Source organism: Rhipicephalus sanguineus, chromosome 11 (genome assembly GCF_013339695.2).
Source record: "Rhipicephalus sanguineus isolate Rsan-2018 chromosome 11, BIME_Rsan_1.4, whole genome shotgun sequence".
NCBI lineage: Eukaryota > Metazoa > Arthropoda > Arachnida > Ixodida > Ixodidae > Rhipicephalus > Rhipicephalus sanguineus.
In genome coordinates, this window is record NC_051186.1 from 135,645,533 (window position 1) to 135,668,737 (window position 23,205).

The 23,205-nt window shown below is 49.5% G+C and overlaps 1 protein-coding gene across 1 annotated transcript in view; it reads left to right on the forward strand.

Annotated features, from left to right (window-relative positions):
- LOC119374622 (zinc finger protein ubi-d4 A) overlaps positions 1 to 23,205 on the forward strand; it is a 90,566-nt gene that overhangs the window by 52,395 nt on the left and 14,966 nt on the right. The window contains exons 5-6 of the mRNA XM_037644785.2: positions 7,469 to 7,614; positions 20,522 to 20,855. Of these exons, the coding sequence (XP_037500713.1) occupies positions 7,469 to 7,614; positions 20,522 to 20,855 (480 nt within the window). The remainder of the gene's footprint in view (positions 1 to 7,468; positions 7,615 to 20,521; positions 20,856 to 23,205) is intronic.

Here is a 23,205-nt window from a genome sequence, read left to right on the forward strand (position 1 = left end):
ACGAAATACCCAGCATTATGGTTTTGGCATTTTTGGTATTTGTATTTGTTGTTGGATTTCTGTCTTTAAGAGGGCTCACCAGCTACAAAGCAATTCAGATTTGAACTTTTTGTGTCCATAGATGGCAGCTCATCAACACCACCAAAAGGAGGAAAGTTAGACTCCACTTTAGGGGTGTAAATCTCACCCTGACACTAACATATTAGTCGTCCCATGTGTGGAAAGTAGAGCCTCAAAGCACAGTGAACGCTTTGTCCGCCTAGCTATTTCCATCCTAACTTAGTGTGAGAGGCTTCCTTGACCATTGGATATTGTCAGCAGCTGTGTATTCAATTAAACGACAATAGCATATTGTGATAAGTGGATAAACGTGGGCCCAGGATCCGTAAGAATTGACACGGCAATCGGGTGTTTTGTGCAGACAACACAGACTATATTACAACAGATTATAAGTCTAATGCTTCACAAACAAGACAACTCTGACAATCATACTTTGCAATGTCTAGAAGTCCTACACGCCTGGGCTCACATAAACTGTCCTACTCGCCGGTATGTAGTCGTCATTGCGGTAGGGTTTGTTGTTGTGGCCGCTCCGCGAGGCAGTCGGAAGTCCAGCGCCTCTCAAGATGGCTTGACCAGGCCTTGACGGCGTAGTGGTAGAACGGCAGGACACTAGGCCGCTGCAGCACAGGTCAACGACCAGTGGCCAGCATGAGCTGTGGGCATCTTATAACACCTGGTCTGCTGGCGGTTGCCCGTTTGGAACCAAGCCACGAACACTCAGTACCAGGTCCTCAGGCCAGGTATAGTGCCAGGTTTTCGGTCCCCTTGTTAGTACCGGACACAGAGTGGGTATCGAGCTCGCCAGGTTCGCATAGCTGCAGGACGCCCGGTCGAGGGGAGCAGCTCAGAGCAAGACATCAGGCTCACCGCGTCCGCACGGCTGCAGGACGTCTGGTTGAACAATGCCGCGACCTGAACCGCTGATCAGCAAGCTTCCATTTGAATTGTATCACGTTCCATCTGCTCGAGCTACACGCCACGCTCGCTCTTCTTTTTTGTCTTCTTCCCATAAGACTACCGTTAACTACCGTTTCATCTTCGCTGCGTCGTGGCCACACAATCCACATCATCATCACATATCCAATCAAATTTTTGGTGCATCGCGCTTCTGAAAATGAGAACAATGCACTAGGAGAGCAGTTTGCACTAATCTACCAGACGGGGGTGAGAAGGGTATGACCTACAGAGATTAACTATTGATGGTGCCCCGGCTGAAAACTAAAGGTGTGCAAATGCCGAATGGTGGCTTTTGAACCGAATGTCTAATGGAATTTAAAAAAAATAAGCCGTATATTGAATGGAATATGAAATATAAAAAATTTATTGTTACAGACTGCAATTTTTCACAAGTTCTTGTGCAAAAAGAGAAGTTCCTTCTCATCTGGAGTCAGCTTCTGCCTTTGTGCTGCGACGATTCGCTAATGCCGATAGACTGCCACGCCACCAAGCGGATGTCAGAAGGAGGGTTAGCAGACGACAAACCGGCAGCCGCTCCCTAGTTCTGCTGTGCTAGCCTGATCGTCGACGCATTTGGTTGGAAAGAAACACTATGACTTTGTGTGTTCCGTGAATCCGTGAACAAACCGGGCCGTCCATGACAAGGTAAATTTGATTCATTCTTGCGAGACGCAAAGTTTTCGTGAAAATACGTGGTGAAGTACCCTAGGCAAGTTGCGCTGCCAATGATGGCACACAGCATACACATTTCAGCTACGCAAAGTTTTCTGTGGCAATGCAAGTTAGTGAAACGTTAGTGTCTGTCTTCTTCTGTCGAAACTCATGATATCTCGCTTGTATATAATATCCGTCAGTGTTTTAGCAGTGTATAAAAGCCATAACATATGCGGGATGTTGCACGAGCTCGCGATGTCCTCTTCTATAATTGAATAATATCAGAGCCTCTGTAATAAATAGGTGATACACTAAACTAAAACGCCTTACATTTTGTCAGAAAAGAGCTGTATGAGTTTTGTGAGCGACCATTCAGTCACTTGGGGCTGCGCTCACTCCACGGCTATCATGAACTACCACTAAGTACCAGCTGCATTGTGGGCTTGTTCTTGTCCTCAGCTGACACATTTCGACAGAGATTAAACGCGATTGATTGATTGATGGAATAAATGTATATCCACGTTGGACCCCAGCTGGTGAGATTTGATCAGTAGCCCTGCTCTCAACATCGTCCTTTACCTGTGTGTTGCTTTCATAGCCAGTGCTGCACTGCATGTTTAATACTTTGTTGATATGTGGCAGCACAATGCAAGCAAAGTGTTCTCGGAGCCCAGAACGTGGAGAAGGCGAGGCAGCTCTCTAGGGAGGAAATTCTTTAGATTGATTTTGACAGGGATGTTCAAAGAGACCGTGCACCTTGACGACGAGGTTGTTTCACGGGACATTGAAGGCTGTGAAAGCACTGATAGCGACAGCATCGATGAGGATGCTTCAGCAGCGATTCTCTTTAATGTGCTTCGCTGGTTAACCATCTGTATGGCAAGCTTTCCACAGTTGTAAGTCATTTTGACTGTACTTGATGTACAAGAGTGTTGAGATCAAAATAAAAGCATAATTTTTCTGATGCGATGGACGTAGCGGAACTTTTGTGGCTGCATGCTGGCAACAAGCTCAATGAGCGGAAGTGAAACATGCAATTGGGTCCACAAGCTGCACCGCAGAGTTGCCAAATGAACTTGACCATTATTGTCCGAACGGCATCGTTCAGAAATTCTTCGACGCTGCGAAAAGCTTGTGTGTGCATTCGTTTCGAGGTGCTCATCAAACCTGTAACATCCACGAGAAGTGAACTGTGCACTTCGCGTTCCTCGCCACACAAGTAATGATGAGGTAGCAACGTGTTTAGAAACCATTGTCACACTAAACATGCCGTCCTGTGCAGCAACGATGGCGTTGCCCACTAGCGGCCTATTACTGTGGCAAATCCGACAGGCAAGCACGGTACGTATACTTGGAGTGCCATTCAGTTCATAGGTTTTCTGTAGCTCGCACAGGATTTCGTAAAGCATCGTTGATGCACGGTAACGGAGCCGAAATATAACCTCTCACACCACAGTAAATGAGGTAGCGAGCAACTCTCACGCTTTCCATGGCTTGGGCAAGTATTTTGGCCTGGTATCCACATCATTGCAGTTCATGACCTCATCTTGTGAAAGTGGCACGAGCTATACGTCCACACGTCCTATCTGTTCCTATGCTAACAAACGGGTTGACCCTCCTCCGTGTGCCATCTTGAATCGCACAGCGCACCACCAGATTCGTGGGCATTGCGAATATTGTCCGCCATTGAGAACCGTTTCTCGCTAGGAACTTGAGTTCCTGGGATGGCCAAGTACTTCTTGGCAGTCTTGCACAGCCCCAGGAAGCTCTTTTTCTCTTTCTGTCTCCAGAATTGCAACGGGTCCTTGTCTTGAGGACAAGTTGGCTCTTGCAGACACTGCTGGAATTCTTCGATGTCGTCTCTTTCCATTGCGTGCCTTCTTTCTGCTGCCAGTTTTTTTTATGTTGCTCCAAATACCACTTGTGTTTGCTCCTTCGTTTGCTGTCGGTGCTTCTTGTTCAGTGGGCTGATGCAATGATGTCCAAGAGCTCTGCGGCTCTGACCTCGTTATCTTGAAGAGCCTCCTCTCCTGCAATGGCCAAGTGCAAAAGATGTTCTTGAATCAAATTACTACGTGCTTGGACCTCTGTTATTTTTTATTTTTATAAATGGGCATTGCCACAAATATTAATGTTAAGATTAAACTATAGTATATGCAAACGACTGCGTGATTTATGAAACAGTTAATTCAATTGAGGATCAGATTAGGTTACATGAAAACTTCCAAAGAATCATGTTATGGTGTGAACAGTGGCAGATGACTATTAATTATGACGAAACGATCTTTATGCGAATAACCCGTAAAAAGAAGCCACTTTTGTTCCACTACGGAGGTAACAGAATAAGTCTCTCGGAGGTCGCTGAATATAAATACCTGGGTTTATGGTTCACAAATAATCTGTCATTGTCAAAACATATATAGATGTCGTTACAAATCAAGCATTACGTAAATTATTCTTCTTTCAATGATCCTTAAAATTATCAACTCCTTCTATGCGCTTCCTTGCATACCAGTCAATTATATGTCCTATGCTTGAATATGCTGTGCCAATTTGGGACCCATACACCAAAACAAACATCAGCAAATTAGACAGAATATACAGAAAAAAGTAGTGTGTTATATATGCAATTCATATGGTCATTCCTCAGTTACTGGGCTCATCAAACGAAGTGGGCTGCCCACAGTAACGGATAGAAATAAAATTTGTCGGCGGAAACTTTTGTACCAAATAGTTAAAGGACATTACAACATAGACACCTCTCACATTATCACTTATTCTGAGGGTTATGCTACCAGGCAAGGACATTCTTTAATGATAACTCCTTTATTTCCGTAAAATAATTGCTTTAAATACTCCTTTTTTTTTAGAACTATTGTTGATTGGAATAACCTCACCGACAACATTGTAACACAAGAATCACTTTTATTGTTTGAAAAACGCTTAGAGTAGTTCTTTAGTACCATTGATTATATTTATGTCTCATTTGTTCCATTTTGTTGTGTCACTCGTAAAATTCAGTTATCAATCCCATGGAATTTCCTCCTTGAAATGTATATTCTTTCTTTTTTGGCTTGTTCTTGTATTTAGCATTTTACTAATTACTTCAAATTTTTTTCGCATCCTTAGTTTTATCATTTTAACTGTGTGCATATTACTGTGCCCTTTTAGAATACTATGTACATCTGTTTCACACCTGCTATAGTCTCCGTTTGAGACTGCAGTATCAAATTTTAAAAAATAATAAATAAATGCTGTTGCCATGACAGGTTCCTTTTTTTTTCACTCTGGTTGAAAAATGCAGTGATTCCACTCCTGCGCCAACTGCGCCAAAGTGCGCCAAATTGTATTTACTGCGCCATCCTGATAATATCGACGAAATTTGCGCCAAACTGCGCCAAAGTCTCGGGTTTGGGGTCGTCTATCACCGGCAATCGCACCGCCGGCGCGTCAGAACATGTGCAGCTCGATCTTGGGGCTGCCAATAAATTCGCAATCATGGACCATGAATTATTCCGCTGAATAAATAGCGCTCGCGCGTGCGTTCCGAGTAAGCCACGATGCCATGCACGGTGCCGACGCAGCTTCTGTTCTGCAAGTCGGCTCGACAGCAAAACGCGCTCTCCGCAGAGGCTCGTGACGTCTAGGCCTATCGGTAGCGAGAAAGTGGGACGGCGATACATTGGCGGACGTCGTCTGTTCCAGAAACGCTGCTGATAGCTCGTTTCAAGCGTTGCATGTCACGTAGGGAAAGCAATGTTCAGTAATAACTACATGAGTGCCGCTAAAATGTCTGTCACTTCTGTTTCCGGACATCGCGGAATGAAATCTGGGATCACTCGCAGTAGATATATGGGACAATATCGAATTTTCCTTGCTTCGCGTTTATGGAAGAGCACGCGAACGGTGGAAACGCGTTGACACTTTTCCTCAGATATACTTTATCCATGGATCTTCATCCAGAACAGCTTTTTCGTAATTCCTTCCGCCAGCACGTCCGAGTTTGTAATCACTCTGCGGTAAATACCCCCTAAAAGGCCCTGCCCTTTCGAGCTCACGTGCTAGGGTTCCAATTCGAATTTTTTGCTTGCTTTTTTAAAAATATCATCTCATTAGTAAAATCATATCTCCTGGTCGGAGCAGCCGCAAATGCGCAGCTGTCAGTAGCGGGCCCGTCGCTGACGGCCCACAGTGAAGCGGCATGTTACACGTCCGCCCCTCGCTTTCGGGGGTCAATAGCCAACGGTTAAAAAAAACTAAGTATCGCTTAAGAGCGAAGAAATTAATGCTATAAAATTGTATTGTGAAACGAAGTAAGACTAGCAGCTAACTCTTTTGGATCCGATCTCGCGTAACTCAACAAAACGCTGGTTTAAGGGAATATGGCTCCCTCCAGGAACCGAAGCGTTTTCTTGCTCTGAGTTTTCTAAACGCGAAGTAAGCGTTGAGAGCACAGCAAGTTTACGAGCCGTCTCCTGATGCCTCGAGATAGCGCGCGCGCAAGCGACTGCGCCCTTCGAACGATGCGGTCCCCTCCCTCCCCCCCTTCCGCTCCCCTGGCGTCCCTTCATGCTCCTTACGAAAGACGGGCAGGGCGTTTCCTCTCTGTTTGATGAGCAATCGACGGCAGGCCCGCATGCGGGAAGATGTTATCTCATGCGCTGTCCGTGCAGCGGAGACAGACGGCCGGCTAGTTTAATCTCCGCTTCAGCCGCGTTCGTCGCCAGCGCTCGCGAGCTTTTACCCGCGGCTAGAATGCGCGTGGTGATGTTATTAATTTGGACTTTATATGGAAAATTACGACGACGGCAAAAATTCGCCGAGAGTGTCCATATAATTGCTATCTCAAGGGTCAATGTACGGGGCAGATTTTGCGCCCCCCTCTTAGATGATTAGGTGGGGGGCGGCCTCCCCCCCCCCCCTGTGCGCATGCCTATGCTCCTGAGATGATTTTTTCCATGAGATTTGCAATGGATCGAAATATTTCTAGCCTTCATAAGAGCCCCATAATAATACTCATGTGCTTGAATGTTAATGCAATATGCTTCTGTATTGCACTCCAGGATATAAGATTCGCTGCTCCGAAGTGCTCCCAGATGCAAAATTATCTGCTCCAAAGTGCTCCAAGATGAAAATTTTGCTGCTCCAAAGTGCTCCAAAACGGAAATTTTGCTGCTCCAAAAATTGCTCCAAATCAGAAGTCCTCGGTAGCATCACTGGAAATGTTGTTCTAAGCTTTTCAGGAGGATTTCTGCCAAGACCTGATCTTTTGGCAAAAATGTTTTAGCAAAAATGAGCCAAGGGCTGCTTTTTGTTTGTTTGTTTGTTTTTTTGTTGAGCCACAGTTTCTTCAGAAACTTGCAGAACAAAGGCTAATTACAGAATTTACTGACCACCAAGCTTCATCTTAACAGTGATTAGAGCAACGCAGAAACAGGCACACTTCCCAAACACCGAGAAAAGAAAAACGAAGTGCAGTCACAATGCACAGGTGCCTCGTCTTCCTATTCCCTGTCCTCGTGAAGTGCGCGCTGTTTTTGCTTTCTGATGATGATCAAGCAAGTACACTCAAGCCTCATTATAACAAAGTTGCATCTGACAAGAAAATAAGTTCGTTATATCCGAAAATTCGTTATAAACGTATATTCGTGACACTGTATACATGACAAGACTATTCTTCATTTACTTTGTTATAACCGATGATTCGTTATATCTGTGTTCGTTATGTCAAGGTTTGAGTTAGCTTGATATGTGTTATTCAGTGATTAGAAGGAAACCCATGCTTCACTTGCAGTATGTGGTGTGCGGTATAAGACACGCCCGGGCCTGTCATACCACTATGCGCACAGTCACATTGCGAGCAGCAGTGGAACCAGCAGCGGTAGCACAGCCACCAGCACTCCGGTGGAACACCATGCACCTCCAGCTGCCACCCAACAGGTGGGTCGATGCGGATGCCATTGATCGTTCTTTCTTTCCTTAGGACAATAATGAAATTGTCCTAGGGGACATGGCTAAAGACAAACATCACCTGACTGGTTGTTTACAGAGCATAAAAGCACGCATGAAAATCAGTCAGTGCACTTATTTTAGACAGATGAGAGATGTACAATTCATGAAAGTTGAAAGCAACAAATGGGAACAAACGAAACAAAACATTGCTAACCACTTGAAGAGTAGAAGCACAAACATATGCAAAAGAATACACGTATCTCACGGAAATAAAAAAGGAATAAACGGCAGTCAAAAACACCTTGTAAAGCTTATAAACGGCATGCAACGAAAAACGTTCATGCAGAATAATATCCCTAGTAGTTTAGTTTTAGTATCCTGAGAGTAATAATGCTCTTATCTTTTTCTGAAATGTTTGCTTGGAAATTCCAGTATTGAGAAGGTTTTTAGTTAAAGGGATAGTCATTGAGGACGCTAGGAATTCGCACTGTAAGTTTTTCTTCACCGTATCTTGTTCTGCTGTGTGGTACAGCTACCGAACTACAGCATAGACCGCTTATAACGTAAGTTGCCAGAGTCGCGAATATGTGCTCTATAAATGGTGTACCACACTGTAAACAAAACAACATTTTTGAAAGGCTGTACATCTGCAAAACATGACGAACAGGCAGCTGCGCGATTCCAGCTATCGAGGCATGCGTCTTGGGTGTAAATTTACAAATGTTGAAAGGTTAACGTCCGCGAACCTGCGGTTAACTGTAGAAACAGCGCTAAAAGACGGGACGAACGAGGAAAGGACACAAACAACGGCGCTGATTTCTACAGTTAATCATGAACCAACCAGCCCAAATGCGTACCTTATTGCAGAACCTGCGGTGCTGACATAACGAACGCAGGGGGAAAAAAAAGAGCGCGCCATAGCGGAAGGCCTCCGACTAACTTTTCGGACCTTCCCCTTTTGCAGACTTCGCCGCAGCGCCACACTGCACAGAAACTAGTACAGTGTAGCCCGGTTATAACGAAGTTGGCGGGAATCTGAAATTACTTAGCTATAACCGCTTTTTTGCTATATCTGGACTCTAAAAAAAAATCAAGCATTACGCAGACCAAGAGAGAGAGAGAGAATAAACGTTTATTTTGAGCAAGCGCGCTGTGCGCCCAAGGTGGGCGGCCTCCTTATTCCAGGTAGCCGCGGGCCTTCGCCATCTCTCGTGCCCGTTGAACCAGGCTTCGCTGATTCTTCAGGTCTGGGTCCGATAACTTGGCCTCCCACTGCTCTTCGGTCAGTGTAGCGGTGCTAGGGTTTTGTTTGCATCCCCATAACATATGGCATAGAGTGTCCGGGACATCACAGTACTTGCAGATGTACGAGTGCTCAGTCGGTGAGATACGGTGAAGTAATATACCGTGAACGTAAGTGTTTGTTTGCAGCTTCCTGAGGGTTACTGCCTCTTCCCTAGTTAGGCTGGGGTGAGCTGGTGGATAAGTTCTTTGGCCTAGCCTGTAGTGCTGTAAGATGTCGCTGTACTTTTTGGGTACATCATCTTTCCTCCTAAGTGAGTCCTGTGGGAAGGCCCGGTGAACATGAGCTCGGGCGGAAGCGTCGGCTGCCTCATTTCCCATCAGGGACTCGTGACCCGGAGTCCAAACGATGTACGTTTCTGGTAGGTTCTTCTTTGCTGTAGCTGTGAGTATTTGTAAGGCTTGCCTAGAAATTCTTCCTTTCTGAAAATTTCGACCAGCTGCTTGTGAATCTGTTAGTATGATTGCTTCCTCAGCACAGGTTGAGATGGCCAGGGCTATGGCTGTTTCTTCAGCCGTATCGATTTCCGTAGTTAAGATGATAGCTGCCGTTCTCTCTTTTCCTTTACTGTCGACTACGCTCACGCAGACCAAGAAAAAAAATTTATTTACACTTTCTGAAAAAAGTGATCAAGGGTCCCTTGCACGCGTTTCGCGAGCGCGCATTTCAGAACACGGTGCTCAACGTTGTCCATCAGATCGCAGCTGCCCGGTTCGGAGCACAAGTACATACGCAGCGTGTCGACAGCTGCGAGAGCTGCTCCGGCGGTTCCAGGCTGAGGCGCACCAATGTCGTCACCTTCGCCGTCCGAGGAACTGCTATCTGCGGCCATTCCCTCTTCGAATACGCTAGCGGCGAGTTCATCAGCGGTGAGCTCCTCCGTTGCGACGAGGTTTTGATCCGCCAGGGCAAAGTCCAAATAATCCAACCCGCTTGGGACAAGGCTTGCATTGCCCGCGGCCTCCCACAGCTGCCCCAAGCTCGTCACTGCCGCGGCACCATCCACTGTGGCAGCATCGATGTCTGCTTCTGCTGTTATTTCTTCGGCAGCGCTGCTTCCCCGCGAAAAACCTGCTTTCTCGAAGCAGTGAAGAATGGTCTCAGACTTCACGTCCCGCCAGGCTCCGCTTGCAAAAAATACCGCCTTTACTAGCGGCACCTTCAGGTCGGCAGTGTTGTCGGCTGTACGGATGTCAGTGAGCAGACACTCGATGATACGGCGGCGATAATGCACTTTGAAGTTTGCTATCACTCCCTGGTCCATCGGCTGCATCTTGGCGGTTGTGTTCGGAGGCAGGAAAAGTACCTCGACAGCGCTCAGATGTGCATTAATATGGTGTGCGCTGCAAGTGCCCAGCAAGAGCAGCACTTTGCGCTTCTTCATGGACATTTCCTTATCAAAGTCTGTCAGCCACTTCCGGAATATCTCCCCCGTCATCCACGCCTTTGTGTTATGTATGTGTGCGACAGGCATTGAAAGCACCTTGGCGAAGCCCCGCGGTTTTTTGGGCTTGCCGATGACCAATAGTGGCTGCTTGTCGGAGCCGTCCATGTTTGCGCGCACCAACACTGTGATGCGATTTTTGCTGTTCTTCCCCTCCACGCACTTATCAGTTTTCGCCACGAGAGTTTTCGCAGGCAACAGCTGAAAGAACAGACCCGTTTCATCAGTGTTTTAAATATCTCTTTCGGTGTATGTCTCAAGAATGCGGCTCCTGTGCTTCACCATCCAACGCTGGAGACCGTCCTCGTCAACGGATGCAGCTTCACCGACAATGCTCTTGCATGTGATCCCATGGCGGTCTTTAAATCGCTGCAACCATCCGTTGCCTGGGTTGAAGTTCTCGTGGCCGAGAGCAAACCCCAGACGTTTGGCCTGCGCTAGCAGGATCGGCCCATTGAGCGGGATGTTCTCAGCACGAGTGTCTACAAATCATTTGTAGAGCGCCGCTTCGACATCTCCGTAAGTGGCAGAGCGGATCCGCTTCCGTTCATCGCTGCCAACGTTGTGGTCCAAGACGGCATCAATTTTGCTTGCATTTTTTATGATTGTCGCCAAAGTCGACTGTGCTATGCCGTACTTCCGCGCAATGTCGCAATGTCGGTCTTCTTAATTTTCTGCCAAACTTCATCCAAAATGGCACGTTTCACTTTTAGAGAGAGCACTTTTCGTTTGGTCGTCGATGAGGCGGTCGTTCCGGTTTTCACCTGTAATCAGAGACACAGCACGACATGTGCGAACGGCTGCTTCTGCTGCTAAGACTGAACTGACTGAATGCCACAAAAGAAAGAACGGCTTTGTGTGCGACAGGTTTGCACGGAGCCACTGGCGGAGCGCCTCCGCCAGAGCCAGGCTTAGGCAGGCCTAGAGTTGGTGGCGCCATGCCGTGGAAGAAAAGCGATTTAGGAGCGCACCAACTTGCTCCGCTTTTTCACCAAAATGAGGCGCCACAAGGGGAACCGGTCTAAAGCGGCCACAAAGTTCCTGAAGCTGCCCCCACGACCTCGTCTCTGAAGAGAGCAGTACGCCATGAAACGAGATAAGATCGCGGCGATCAGCCTGCCTGGCACTGGAAAAAAGAATGGGAAGCGTTCGCTAGACGACTACCGGGCGACCGTGTGGTGCGGTGAAGCATGCTTTCGCAGGGAGCCGAGTGGGGTGAAGCAGCTGCCGGGAGCCAAGAATTGGCGGTTTTTCGGCCTAGTTGATTCACGCGAAAGCTCAAAAGGTGTTTTGATGGGTTTTTTTTAGAGCTGTGCGAATAGCAAAATTTTGGGTGCAAAGCGAATTCGAATAATAAATAAAGGTTGAGTGCGAATCGAATCGAATAATTTCGAATAATTTTCGAATATTTCTCAAACATTTTTCAAATATTTCGAATAGAAATTACAGAAAAAGTTGCAGAGAATCCCTAAGTATGTTCTTGTGAGATAGCAACATGAAAGTGTTTCTTTTTGCGAGGTTGATGAAGCGCTGGTGGGGTCATATTTCATAGTTGTCTTTCTTATCAAGAATGAGGCAATGCAGAGGCCAAATTGTATTTATGTACATGATTTGGTGCAACCAAAGTGTTGCCGACAACACTTTACACGTGATAGGCAGAGATGCCATTTCCTCAGCCTCTCCTCCTCTTTCAACTTCTGTGGAAGGCCAACTGATGTGGCAGACAAGGGTGTGCTCCCTTCAAGTCCGGAGTTCCATATCTGACTTGTAGACATTGATGTATAAGAACATCTGAAATTTTGGATGTTAAAAAGCTTCGGTGTCCGATTTTTCGGACTTCCTGCCCAAATTTCAGGTCCAAAACAGCATTAATTGAGCCCCCAACTCTGCCACATCTTTCATCTCCATATTGGAACCAGCGTTTTCTTGAGTTAATACATTTGCGACCGTAACGGAGCTTGAAAGGCAGCTTTGCCGCAATACGAAGGTGTGATGAGGTGAAGCATATTGAAAATCTAGGGATCACTTCCAACCGGACTTTGTCTCTTGGCTAAGTTCGACCGTAACGGAGCTTGAAAGGCAGCTTTGCCGCAATACGAAACTGTAATGAGGTGAAGCATATTGCCACGCCCGCTTCTTCTTTTATTTTGATGTGTTCGAGTTTGACCAGCAAGGACGGTTATCAACGCTCGACGCTGGCCGCGAAGCAGTGTTCGAGAAGCTTCACGATTTTAGTAGATCGTTTTGTTAAGATTGCGCGCCGCATGCGAATGTTCCAGCTTTGTCGAGAGATAACGCCGCCACCAGCGATATTGCTGGAAAGTTCCATAGCGCCTGTATAAAAGCCGACGCGCTTGACCGCTTGTCAGTTGATCGACGGACGACGCCCTGTTCACCGCTATCATTGTACAGCGTGCATTGCTGTAGTTCTAGTTCTCATTTTCCGGCCACAAGTTCGGCCAAATAAACAGTTTCATCCTACAAACGCCGACTGCTGTGTTCGTCGACGTCACGACCACGTGACATCTGGTGGAGGTGCTGCTTCTTCCATGATCCGGACGCCCCCGCGAAGCGCTGACCCAAGCCCAAGCCGCGAGGAGGATGACAGCAAAGAAAACCCGGATCGTCGAGCAAGCCGCAGGCAACAAGGTCTACCGCCAGAGCACGGCGCTCTACCTGAAAAGACCCGGCAAACAAAGATCCTGACCTCGACCACAGCGACGATGCCAGATGCTGTGCCGCCCGCACCGATCCTTCTTCGGACGCCCAAGGAGCCGCCAGCCTTCCGCGGATCGTCGTTCGAAGACCCGGAAAGCTGGCTCGAAGCCTACGACCGAGTCGCCGTTTTTAATGCCTGGACAAGCGAAGACAAGCTACGGCATGTATATTTCTCTTTGGAAGACGCCGCTCGGACCTGGTTCGAGAATCAAGAGCGAAGCCTGACAACGTGGGACATTTTTCGCGACAGGTTCCTCACCACATTCACGAGCGTCGTCCGCAAAGAGATGGCTGAGGCTCTGCTCGAGACCCGCGTGCAGATGCCGAACGAAAACGTGGCGCTCTTCACGGAAGAGATGACCAGGCTGTTCCGCCACACAGACCCTACCATGCCCGAAGAGAAAAAAGTTCGCCTTCTCATGCGAGGAGTCAGGCAGGAGCTTTTCGCTGGGCTGATGCAGAACCCACCCAAGACCGTCCAAGAATTCCTCTCGGAGGCGACAACCATCGAGAAGACGCTCGATATGCGCACTAGGCAGTACAATCGCCGCGCATTCCAAGACAGCGCAGCAGTTCATGCCCTCGGCTCCGACGACTTGCGCGAAATAATCCGAGCCATCGTGCGAGAGGAGCTGCGAAAGCTCGCACCTTTTGCACAGCCCGAAGTGACGTCGATTGCGGACATTGTACGCGAGGAAATCCAACAGTCACTGCGTGTTCCTCAGCCGGCACCGCCGCAGCTGCAAGCAATGAGCTATGCTGCTGCAGCCCGACGCAACGCCCCCCCCTCCTCGCCCACGTCAAGACGCCGCGCCGCCCCAGCAGTTCCGCCGCCAGGCACCACCGCCGCCACCACCGACGTCATACCACCCGCCAGCCGGTCAGCGATACACGCCGAGGAAGACCGACGTTTGGCGCGCCCCCGACCATCGTCCACTCTGCTACCACTGCGGAGAAGCCGGCCACACCTACCGCCGCTGCCATTATCGGCAGATGGGACTGCGTGGGTTCACCGTCGACGCGCCCCGTCCACAGCAGGGTGAACGACCACGTGACATCGCCGACTATCTCGCAGGAACGCAGTGGACCCCTCGAGGACCTTCCCGATCGCCGTCGCCAGGCCGCTACGCCTCTCCCCAACGCCGACCATACACTGGCCCAACCCGGGGCCGGTCACCTAGCCCGCATTCGGAAAACTAAGGGCAGCAACCGATGGAGGTGCGGTTGCTGTACGACGAAATACCGAAGACCCTCCGCCGCCGACGCCGCTGCCACGACGAAGGCTTCAGGACACGACGCGAACCCCTGACGACGAAACCTCGCGGACCGAAGTAGACCTGACGACGCAACGTGGAAGCAGCGGAACAAACCGACGTAGCCGTGACCCGACGCCACGACGTAACTGCAACGCAAGACGACGAACTAGCGATCTCGACGTTCTTATCGATGGCCACAGCGTCACAGCCCTCGTCGACACCGGAGCAGACTATTCTGTCATCAGTGGATCGTTCGCCACGAAGCTGAAGAAAGTTAGGACAGCCTGGGAAAGCCCCGAAATCCGGACAGCTGGAGGTCACCTCGTAACGCCGGAGGGAATCTGCACAGCGAGACTCACCATTAACGGCCGGATTTATCCCGCGAACTTCGTGGTCCTGCCGCATTGCTCGAGAGATGTCATCCTTGGTATGGACTTCTTAGGCCTTCATGGTGCAATCATTGACCTGAGGTCTCGGTCAATAACACTGTCCACGGAAAAGGCACTACCGCCGCACACTCCGCCAAGAAAGCACGCCTTGAATGTGCTGGAAGACCAGGTCACCATTCCCCCTCGCTCCAGCGTCATCATTTCCGTCGGCACTCAGAAATCAGCAGACCTGGAAGGCGTTGTTGAAGGCGACCAGCACCACTTGATTAACCGCAAGATTTGCGTCGCAAGAGGAGTAGCAGAGCTGCGGGCAGGGAAAGCAACCGTTATGCTCACGAATTTCAGCAACGAGTACAAGCACGTGAGCAAAGGCACGACGGTCGCCTACATCGAAGAAATCGTAGAAGCCAGCAATGCTTTCGGCCTCACCGATTCTCCCGAGCCTACTCCGACGAATAAAGCGCCGCAACCAGCTTTCGACATCAATCCCAGCCTTCAGAAGCACAAACAAGAACAGCTCAAAACCCTGCTCTTGCAATACAAGGACTGCTTTTCGTCGTCGTCAAGAATTAGGCAGACTCCCGTGGCAAAACATCGCATCATAACAGAGGAAAACGCCAGACCACTCCGTCAGAGCCCGTACAGAGTTTTGACGCGAGAACGCGAGGCCGTGAAGAAACAGGTCGACGAAATGCTACGCGACGACATCATCCAGCCGTCGAAGAGTCCGTGGGCATCCCCGGTGGTGCTAGTGAAGAAGAAGGATGGGACTCTACGTTTTTGCGTCTATTATCGTCGCCTGAACAAAGTGACGAAGAAGGACGTGTATCCCCTTCCCCGGATAGACGACACCCTGGATCGATTACACAACGCAAAGTACTTTTCGTCGATGGACCTCAAGACCTGTTACTGGCAAATAGAAGTCGACGAGAGAGACCGAGAAAAGACTGCTTTTATAACACCAGACGGCCTGTTCGAGTTCAAGGTCATGCCCTTTGGTCTTTGCTCGGCACCTGCGACTTTTCAACGGGTTATGGATACAGTACTGGCCGGCTTGAAGTGGCAGACGTGCCTCGTGTACTTGGACGACGTCGTTGTGTTTTCCTCAAACTTCGACGAACACCTTCGGCGCCTTGAAGTTGTACTTCAAGCAATCAAGACCTCCGGACTCACTTTGAAGCCTGAAAAGTGCCGCTTCGCGTACGAGGAGCTCTTGTTCTTGGGTCATGTGATCAGCAAGGATGGTGTTTGCCCGGACCCGCGGAAAACAGCTGCCATCGCTGCCTTCTCGCCGCCCACCGACAAGAAGGCCGTACGCCGTTTTCTCGGCTTGTGCGCCTATTACAGACGTTTCGTCAAGGAATTTTCACGGATCGCCGAGCCACTGACGCAACTCACGAAGGCCGACGTCGAATTCAGGTGGGAAACGTCGCAAGTTCAAGCATTTCAAGAATTGAAAGGACGCCTGCAGACGCCTCCCATACTTGCGCATTTCGACGAATACGCTGATACGGAAATCCACACCGACGCAAGCAGCGTAGGACTCGGCGCCGTCCTTGTGCAAAAGACCGACAGATTCGAAAGGGTCATCAGTTATGCTAGCCGGTCGCTATCAAAGGCAGAAATCAACTACTCCACAACAGAAAAGGAGTGCCTGCCCATCATCTGGGCTACATCGAAGTTTCGCCCCTACCTCTACGGCCGGCCCTTCAAAGTTGTGAGCGACCACCACGCCTTGTGTTGGCTAGCTAACTTGAAGGACCCTTCAGGTCGCCTCGCATGGTGGAGCCTACGACTTCAAGAATTTGACATAACCGTCGTTTACAAGTCCGGAAGAAAACACTCCGACGCTGACTGCCTGTCCCGCGCCCCCGTCGACCCACCGCCGCAGGACGACATGGAGGATGACTGCTTCTTGGGAACCATAAGTGCCGAAGACTTCGCCGAACGACAGCGAGAGGACCCAGAACTCAGGGGCCTTGTGGAATACCTCGAGGGCGGGACCACCGTTGTTCCCAAGGTATTCACTCGAGGACTCGCGTCGTTTTTCTTGCGCAACGGTGTTCTCCTTAAGAAGAACTTCTCGCCTCTTCGAGCCGATTCCCTTCTCGTAGTGCCCTCGACATTGCGACCAGAGGTCCTCCAGGCTCTGCATGACGACCCGACGTCTGGACACCTGGGTGTTTCTCGCACGCTCGCAAGAATACAGGAAAAGTACTACTGGCCGCGCCTTGTCGCCGACGTAACTCGCTACGTCAAGACCTGCCGGGACTGTCAGCGACGCAAGACACCGCCGACTAGGCCAGCCGGACTTCTGCAGCCTATCGAGCCACCTCGACGGCCGTTCCAGCAAATCGGGATGGACTTACTGGGACCGTTCCCGACGTCCAATACCGGAAACAAATGGATCGTCGTAGCTACCGACTACCTCACCCGCTACGCCGAGACAAGGGCCCTACCCAGAGGCAGTGCCGCCGAGGTAGCGAAGTTCTTCGTTGGGAACATCCTCCTGCGTCATGGCGCCCCAGAGGTCCTCATCACCGACAGAGGTACAGCGTTTACTGCTGACCTAACTCAGGCAATACTGAGATACAGCCAAACAAGCCACCGCCGGACCACAGCGTACCACCCACAGACCAATGGCCTCACCGAGCGGCTAAACAAGACCATCGCCGACATGCTGGCCATGTATGTCGACGTCGAACACAAGACGTGGGATGCCATCCTTCCATATGTGACCTTCGCATACAACACGGCCATGCAAGAAACGACGCAAATGACGCCGTACAAGCTGGTCTACGGAAGGAGCCCGGCAACGACGCTCGACGCAATACTACCAACTGCCACTGACGAAGACGATCTCGACGTTGCTGCCTATTTGCAACGCGCCGAAGAAGCTCGACGGCTCGCCCGCCTGCGCATCAAGAACCAGCAGAGGGTCTACAGCCGTCAATATAATCTTCGACGACGCCACATGGAGTACCAACCCGGTGACCGTGTGTGGGTCTGGACGCCGATACGCCGACGTGGGCTCAGTGAAAAACTTCTTCGGCGATACTTCGGCCCATACAAGGTGCTTCGACGTCACGGCGCTCTTGACTACGAGGTCGTCCCGGACGGCATTACGAACTCCCAGCGACGCCGCGCACGACCTGAAGTCGTCCATGTCGTGCGCCTTAAGCCGTTTTTTGCGCGTTAGCGAACCTGGGGACTCTACTTTTTCCTTTTGTAATTTATTTGTGTATGCACTTCTTTTTTTTTCCTTTCCGTGTTCTGTTGCAAGCATCGGGACGATGCTTTTTCAGAGGGGGGCAATGCCACGCCCGCTTCTTCTTTTATTTTGATGTGTTCGAGTTTGACCAGCAAGGACGGTTATCAACGCTCGACGCTGGCCGCGAAGCAGTGTTCGAGAAGCTTCACGATTTTAGTAGATCGTTTTGTTAAGATTGCGCGCCGCATGCGAATGTTCCAGCTTTGTCGAGAGATAACGCCGCCACCAGCGATATTGCTGGAAAGTTCCATAGCGCCTGTATAAAAGCCGACACGCTTGACCGCTTGTCAGTTGATCGACGGACGACGCCCTGTTCGCCGCTATCATTGTACAGCGTGCATTGCTGTAGTTCTAGTTCTCATTTTCCGGCCACAAGTTCGGCCAAATAAACAGTTTCATCCTACAAACGCCGACTGCTGTGTTCGTCGACGTCACGACCACGTGACAATATTGAAAACCTGAAGGGGTCACTTTCAACCGGACGTTGACTGCATTTGTCTTTGGGAAGTTCGAATAGTTCGAATAGTAAAGTTTCAGTGCGAATCGAATCGAATAGCAAACACTATTCGAAAAATATTTGAAATTTCGAATATTCGCACACCCCTAGTTTTTTTGTTGTTGTTGTTCTCGACGAAAAAACTTCGCTATATCTGCCGAGTCGCATTTTTTGACGTCGTTAAAAGTGGACTTGAAAGGCATTGAAATGTGGAAATTGGGACGGGAAGTCAAGATCACTTCGTTATAACCGCTATTTCGCTGTAAGTGGGTTCGTTATAAATGGGCTACACTGTATACGTCAAACGGCACTTAAAATTCTACATGCTTTCGATTATTTCGTACACATGCACGATGTCAAAAACAGTGGCAACCACAAACCACTACTTAGCGTTGCACGTGCACACCCTCGTTTTTGTTGAAGATTTAGGTCACCCCTTCGAAATGCAACTACAAAACATTTTGTTGACTTGGCACCAACTTGCAACTTTGATCGTCCACAGCCGCTACCAATGAGGCAGCTAGCGCTCGTTAGGCCTAGCGTGCGAGTTGCAAATTGGCATGCCATCGCAGAAAGCTTGCCCAAGACAACAAGTATATTGGGCATAGAAGATATCGCACTCCCGAGCTAACCAGCAGGCAGCACGCGTGAAACGAAGTTTTAGTTCGTGGTAGGTGGAACAGCTGCAATAACTATCCTGAAGAAGTCTTCCAAGCTTGTAAGTCTGTATGCTGGTGGCAAAGGCATAAGCTCAGTCGCACGCGCAATGTCTGCACTCTATGACGAAGCAACTATTTTCCCGACAGAAAACCGAAGAGCAGTAACACACACTTCGTGCAGACGCGGGTGCCCATTCGGAGCGGAATGCGCACACGACAAGCGGCCGGAGCAAAGGGAGCAAAAGCTTCTCCGTTGCCTAGACAATCGCTCCCCCTCCTCACGCCACGTGCCCGCGTCATGCTGCTGCCCCCCCCCCCCTCCCCGCCCGTTCTCTTTTTTTTTCCTTCCCCGCTCCCCGTTCCTTCGCTCCACATCCCCTCCTCCTTCGTAAGACGTAAGACTGTGGTTGCTCTCACGCCAACCGGTCTACCTCCGCTGAGAAGCGCGCTCAGTCCCTCGCTTGTCTGAGAAATTTGTGGCAGCCGCATTATGACTGGTCTTTTATGGAATTCTGTGGGAGGATAAATGGGAGTCAGAAAGAACTGCATTATAACCGGTCCTGCACTGTGAGCGGATGACCGCCGCCATAGCTCAGTGGTAGAGCATCGGACGCTTTATTCGAAGGTCGCCGGTTCGGTCCCTGCCGGCGGCAAGTTATTTTTTTCGCCACTTTTCTTTCTACACATTTATATTCTTAATACTACAGGTAACACCCCCTATACTTTCCTTGGCATTATTGTCTGTTAGTTCTCATTAATATTGTGTTTAACAAAGAAAAACGAGCCCTTAAAAAGTCACCTTTTTTCCTTCATATATAGTCTGAACTGTATTTCTGAAGTTATAGCCTGTTGTTTTTACCTGGTACTTCATTTGGAAAGAACATTTGTTTATCTGAAAATGCTGTAGGGAATTCCGAGGAATAGTTTATATGTGTTTAAGTTTCGACACTGCTAATATTTAATATTTGCAATAGTATGGTTTGGTGCTGATTGTACGTCCTAAGTTTCCCATTGCACGTATTGCACGGTTTTGAAGTGTGCGATGTTAAATTAGACTGAGTAGTGTTCGACCAAACTAGGAGACAGCATGTTAATCGGGAATGTATTAGCACGATATAAATATGGTGTTTCATGCTTGTTGGTTACAAATACCATAACCTGTTTATAGCACCTACAGTGTGGGCAGTACTACATTTCTGAGGGAGCCTATACATGGTGACCAGTTATCAGGGGTGGGGTGGGGTCGACCTACATTTGAGCCGACTTGCACTCGTGTAAATATGGTACACGGTTACATTATATTGAGGCTATAGTAGATGAAAAAGAGAAACGTGGCTGACCTAGTGGTGTGACTTGCAGGAGGACAGCTCGAGCAGTGCACCCTCTGGTGGGGAGTTTGGTGGTGGCCGTGGTGGTCCTGCCTCGGGCGACAGCCCCTTGGCCGGGCTGCGCAAGTTCCAGGACTCCTTCCTCTCCTTTCTCAAGACACCTCAGGGGGCCCCCACTGCGGAGGACATTGGGGCACCTGCCCCCCCGCAGCCCCCACCTCCCCCGCAGCAGGGCCGCAGTGCCAGTGGCAAGCCCCTGGCTAACCCAAGCCCCTACTGCGACTTCTGCCTGGGTGACAATGGCGAGAACAAGAAGACGCGACAGCCTGAAGAGCTTGTCTCCTGTTCCGACTGTGGCCGATCGGGTGAGTTCAAGCAAGGCTGGAACAAAACAGAAAAGGAAAGCATCCTGTGCTTTCGTACGATTGGTGTTAAGCAGGGTTCTACTATAGTACAGTTGAACCCCTCTGTAAGAGGCAATGATGTAAGGGACAAATGGGTATAAGAGCGACCATTGTGTGTGCATTGAAATAGGGGTTGATCAGAATATGAGGAAATGGTACCCTGCTTGTGAGAGACGCCTCATGTAAGGGTCAAGAACTGCTCCCTGGTGCATGTCTCTTATAAAGGGGTTCAAATTTAGAAACATGAATTGGACAGAGATTGTTTTAATAATTCAATTGGCAAATAAGTATCTTCTACTGTTCGGCTGCATTAAGGTAATCCCATATCATGTGGTTTTCATTGGCAGTTGTTGCAGTGGAGAACAAAAAATGACCTATTGCTGTTGTGAGGACCTTTTGACAGCTCGTATCTCCCCAGAAAAGATATTTCAGCACTAGTGTTTAGTGTACCGTCAAACTGTTTTACAGCTTCGCCATCATGTGTGACCAAAAATACAGCAGAACCCCGCTGTTACGTTCCTCACTGCTGCGTTTTCCCGGCTGTTGCGTCATTTCCCGCCAGTCCCGGCATAGCTCCCACAGGGTCCAGTGCATTGGGAACCCCGCTGTTACGTCGCAACTGTTCCGGGACCGTTCCCGTGTGATACGTCACGAAGTGCGCTCCGAGCCGTCCGAGCGACCACGGAAGAGAGCGGCCACATTGACTTTTCACGCAGCTTGTCCTGGCTTGACTGTAAGATTAGCCGCATGAAAGGCGCAAGCAACACATATTTTCGGTTTGCCACGAACAAAAGCGTGGCCTTCGAGATCCATATGCAAGGATGGCGTCTATAATGTAATTGCTTGCGAAAGCAAGGCCTTCGAGATTAACGTTCGGTTCCACCGTTGCGTTGGCTCATCATCGTTATTTGTCGGAGGAGCTGGAGTTTGCATGGTTCGTGGTTGGATTTGTGACGCTGGTCCTGTTTGTGTCGCCAGGGTGTACCCGCGGCTACACAGAGGGTTCCCTGCTCACCATACCCAGGTATTCAAGGCAGTTCTTCACTTTCTTCTTGTGGACACTGGACTGGACAAGCAGCTGTCGAAGCCACCTGCCGCGTCCTCGGCCATGGATGCCACTCTGCTCTTCTCCTCGCCTCTTCCCATCTTTATTTCCCTCCCATTCCGCTACAGGCACTGAGCCATGCTCCCAACTAGGGCTGCAGAACTACCTCCTCTCCCAACCTCTCCTCCTCCTCATCCTCATGTTGGGTGTGCTTAGTCCTTTCACACCCACAACTGTTGGTGCCAAAAGAATCCCATATGTTGATTACATTTCTTTGGATGATGCCGTTCCCAGCTCTGCATTTCTGTCTGTTGACCAGGTCGCAGCTGGGTGCGCCAATGCGTGCACTAGTGACTAAGTTGAGGAGTTGGTGGAGCAGGGGTCATTTTCTTCAACAATCACTTTCGGGGGTACTTTCAGCTTTACGAGGCTTCCCACCATCTACTACGAGCCACAGTGGTCCAACACTATGCCAACCGTGCTACATTTTCGATCGGAGATGCCAATGCTTCCGGCGACTACCTCACGAAGATATTGCCATAAATGATCGCTTGCCAGGCATCAGCTGTGGTTATGAAATGTATATGACATAGCAGGTGCTCGAAAAACTTTTTGTGCTGCTCGAGCATGAGTACAGTCGCCGACCGTTTATTCGGACTCGGCGGGAACCGCCAAAAAGTCCGAATAATCGGGAGTCCGAAAAAAAGGATTCACCAGAAAAAAGCACATTTATTGGCCCAGCAGCCAGAAAAAACTTATCAGTGCGCGTCTGTACACATGTATGCTTACGCGCGACCAAGTCGGCCTGTATTTCAGCCAATGTTTGGCCACCCCTGCAGGTCGGCAATAGCACTGCAACAGCCTACGCTAAATCCGCATTTGATGGCTATGGTGTGGGAGGTGCGTCATCACGGTAGTCACTGTCCACATGCGCTAGTTCGAGTAGCTGACTGATGATCTCATCGCCCAACTCGGCGAAAACTCCCAAGCAACTTCCACCTGGTGAATAATCACCGCTTTTTTCGCCATCGTCAGGGCCTCGTAGTTGCCGCGTCTCTTTAGTTCTGACGGCACACATGGAACGGGCGACGTCGGAGCAATACCTCTCACGCCAAGCAACAAGCGAGTGAGACAAAGCTCGGGACGCAGATCAGGCCTAGCCACAGAGGCATCTGACAATGCAAATCTTCACATGCCAAAAGGAAATGACGTTGGGCTAGTTGATGTTGCAGCGCTTCTGTTGTCGTACTCTCTTTGTCCGAATTA